Genomic DNA, 4150 nt, shown 5'->3' with positions numbered 1-4150 from the left:
TGTAATATTAGCAGTACCATATTTATGAAATTTAAAATATGAACATCTTATTTTCGATCTGATTGCAGACGGAGTTTACATTGTTGAGGAAATCAAACTAGACGTTCCAATTGCTAAAACAGTTTGATATACTATATACGATGGTACTGATTAATCGTTCTATTCATGCGCATCGTACCTTGATGACAGACTGGTGGTGTGGTCCAACCGCTTGTCGAGCATGAAATGATCACTGCACCCGACGACGTATATCCAGAATTACACGAGTACGTTACACGTGCACCGAGGAGTGTGTTTGTTGGGGATGTGTACGTGCTGTGTGGCACCGCTGGTACGGTGCCACAATCTGCGGATAAAACAAAATGTTGAAAAAAAGAAAGGAAACATTCTAGTTTTTTGATTTGGATCGCAGAATTTAAATTATATTTTTAATATAATAACTTACATATTGATATATAAGCTTATAAGCAACTCAAGTGTATTATGAAGTAAATAACAACAACAACACGATTTCGGGTATCAGTAAACTTCTTGTCTGCATGTTTACCGTGACATTACCATTGCAGCAACGAAGCGTACAAAGGTACGCCAAGATTTTGGCCGAGTCATTACGCTGGGTCATGCCTCAGATTACTGTTCGGATTCAATCGTAGCGGCAACAAGTACTCGTACAAGCGTGGCACGTTTTGTATAAATGATTAGTCATATTGTTTTGTTGATCGTGAATATAGCCCTAGTGTATCATCTGTTAGTGGTTATAGTCAAGATGATAATGATAATAGGAAATAAAGGGAGAGTCGCGGTTTTATCATATTCAAATTCGATATATAAGCTTTATATAAGTAGGAACTTGTAATACTACTGTTATATTAGCAATAACATATTGATGGTATTTAAAATATGAACGTCTTATGTTCGATCGAATTCAAGACGGAATTTACATTGTGGAGAAAATCAAACTAATCGTTGCAGTTGTTAAAAGGGTTTGATATACTAATTACAAACATAATGATTAATTGTTCTTTTTATGCGCATCGTACCCCAATGACAGACTGGTGGTGTGGTCCAACCACTTGCCGAGCATGAAATGATCACTGCACCCGACGACGTGTATCCAGAATCACACGAGTACGTTACACGTGCACCGAGGAGTGTGTTTTTGGGGGCTGTATACGTGCTATGTGGCACCGCTGGTAAGGATCCACAATCTGGTGTGTTTTTTTTAGAAAAAAAAATGTTGAAAAAAGATAGGAAACATTCATTAAATATATATACAATATTGATTAAAATAATCTTAGTTAGCTTAATTCAAGTATTTATAAAGTAAACAATGAACACATGATTTCGTGTACCAGTAAGCTCTTTGTCTGCATGTTTACCCCGACGATTCCGTTGCAGCAACGTAGCGTTTAAACGTAAGCAAATATTTCTAATTATTCATTAGGCTTTCTGAGTCGTATCGGATGTTGCTGTTCTGACATAATCGTAGTAGGGGGATAAAGTAATGATACAAGCGTTGTGCGTTATGTAATGAAAGCACTGATAGTGCTGAAAGGCTTGAGCGACGAATACTTCTATTGGTTACTCGCTGCCAGCAAAACTCACTCACTCACTCACTCACTCACTCACTCACTCACTCACTCACTCACTCACTCACTCACTCTCTCCAATTTATATTCTCACTCACTCACTCACTCACTCACTCACTCACTCACTCACTCACTCACTCACTCACTCACTCACTCACTCACTCACTCACTCACTCACTCACTCACTCACTCACTCACTCACTCACTCACTCACTCACTCACTCACTCACTCACTCACTCACTCACTCACTCACTCACTCACTCACTCACTCACTCACTCACTCACTCACTCACTCACTCACTGGTCCAATCTAGTATGATTTTCAACTCCACATTAACTCATTCAACTTAATATTGAATTTTTGTGATCTATGATAAAAATCAATAACACGAACACGTAACACGTGCACCGAAGAAGGTGCTTGTGTGGGTTGTGTATGTGCTGTAAGGCACCGCTGGTACGGTGCCACAATCTGTGTATAAAAAAACTTGTTAAAAAAGGAAATATTCTAACTGTTGGGCTTATATCCCAGAATTTAAATGATATATTTAATATTGATTCAAATATTCTAATTTTAGCTTATAATCAATTCAAGTGTATTATGAAGTAAAATGATAAAAAAAAACACGATTTCGTGTATCTAAAAGCTCATTTTGATTAAGCATTATTAATTATGAAATAATACAGATAATATTTATGATTTATTTACGATAGGAATGAAAATTAAATTCAAATGCTTTTCAAGAAATTCGTTTTAAATCTTAAATGGTCGATTTAATTAATTGTCTTGATTAAACCTTTATGTTATTAGAGCGGTGGTTTTTCATATTTTCGTTTAAAACTGAAAGCAGTGTTTTATGCAGGCAAAAACTAATGGAACGGAAAAATGGTTTCCACAAGTCAGTAGCCTAATATTAATTCATGTATACCACATACCTCGAGTACATATTGGGGAGGTTCCATCCAATTGGCCGTCAGCTTGACATGTCCTACCTAAATTGCCATTTGTATGGATGTAGCCTCCTGCACATGTGTACGTTACTGTCGTGTTGTAAAAAATCGTTCCTCCAGAATCATTGGAAGTGTCATCTACGTTCAGTACAGGGCAGGTTACTAGGAGAACGAATTTATAACAAGTAATACCTCTTCAATATCAACTTTGTACGAACATTTCCAATACTTTAAGATCATTAAACAGTTTGCATACAAAACCAATCTGATTTGAAACACAAATTAAGATTTTAATAAACTTGTAAAACATGTGGTTCTGAATTCACGCACGGCGTATACTAATTAAAATGTGTATAAAAATAATAGTATTTGGTAGTTAACATCCCTAGCGCTACACTTGACATGAATGTGAATACTAACTTCAGAGATTTACATTGTGCCATTATGCCATACAGCTCCACGATAATACTTTCATTTTATGCCATGTTGAATCCAAGAATCTCAACAAACAGGAATAGTTGTATAAGTTTATTTCTTTTTTTGGATTGTAACAATTGTTTTTACCTAACGACAGATTGTTTGACGTCATAGAATTTCTTGACTTTGACATCAGTTATGAAGTGCCCTTTTCGGAATCCGAATTAGGCATCTTAAATTATGTAATATTCTAAACAACTCTTTTCAACTCTTTTCAACACTTTTCAACACGCTTATTTATAACAGCGATTCACAGTTTCAATACAGAAAAGAAGCTCACTTTTAACTGTAAAAATGATCTATGATCTATGTTACACGGATGCGGCCGTAACCTGTACATGTTCTTATTAACAGAAACAATCTTAGTATATAAAACAGGAGAAAATACATTTAAGAAAGATTCAAGTAGAAAGTGATATGCATATGTATTTAAATAGCAATTATGGATACGGAAGCATACAGATAATTTGATTTCAATGCTTTTTCGAACGTGTTTCTGTTTTCCTTTATATTTTTTAATCGTATTCCAATATAAACTATTAATTCAATGGCTTATTTTTCATTCTTGGGCCAAGAACACGATTGAAAGAATGCTTACAAATACATTACCAAAGAAAGAATCTTGTCTTAATTTATTTTTCATGGAAGCATTTATGATCAGGGGTCGTTTCATCAAGACACTTAGGAGAAATTTGTACTTAGAACATGGTTTTCAGAACTAGTATGGTGTTGCTTATAAACTTAGGTCCGAAGTTTCTCGTCGGATTACTGACGAACCGGCCCGAAATTAAAAAGAAAAATACTCCTACCATTACAATTAACTCCGACATCTTCGCTATGCCCGCAGTTCTGCTGTCCCCATGCACTGAACGTACACGCGTCGATCGAAGCCTCGTCTCCTTGACAAGTGACATCGTCCAGCCAAATCGGGCCACTACCTGCACCGAAATCAGCAACCGTGCGTAATGCCACACTGTCACTAGAATAGATGAAATTTTGATGAACACATACTTTTATAATAGAAATGCATTATTTCTTAGATTAAGATGACTTGTTTTTGATACTTAAGAAAATGAACTTTCGTAATGCAATCATTGCAAATGCTGACACCCACACGATTCCAGTTCTTGGA

The 4150-nt window shown here is 35.9% G+C and overlaps 1 protein-coding gene across 1 annotated transcript in view; it reads right to left on the bottom strand.

The window, feature by feature from the left end:
* The window catches only part of LOC128225874 (sushi, von Willebrand factor type A, EGF and pentraxin domain-containing protein 1-like), a gene marked incomplete at its 5' end in the record, with an annotated part of 17117 nt that extends 13070 nt beyond the window's left edge, over nt 1-4047 (bottom strand). Inside the window, 2 exons of the mRNA XM_052935772.1 lie at nt 2527-2703; nt 3828-4047. Coding sequence (XP_052791732.1) covers nt 2527-2703; nt 3828-4047 — 397 coding nt within the window. The remainder of the gene's footprint in view (nt 1-2526; nt 2704-3827) is intronic.
* Between the last annotated feature and the right edge of the window lie 103 nt (nt 4048-4150).

Source organism: Mya arenaria, chromosome 3, assembly GCF_026914265.1.
Source record: "Mya arenaria isolate MELC-2E11 chromosome 3, ASM2691426v1".
Classification (NCBI taxonomy): domain Eukaryota; kingdom Metazoa; phylum Mollusca; class Bivalvia; order Myida; family Myidae; genus Mya; species Mya arenaria.
Note: the sequence above shows the minus strand (reverse complement) of the source record. Positions and strands in the feature narration are given on the sequence as shown.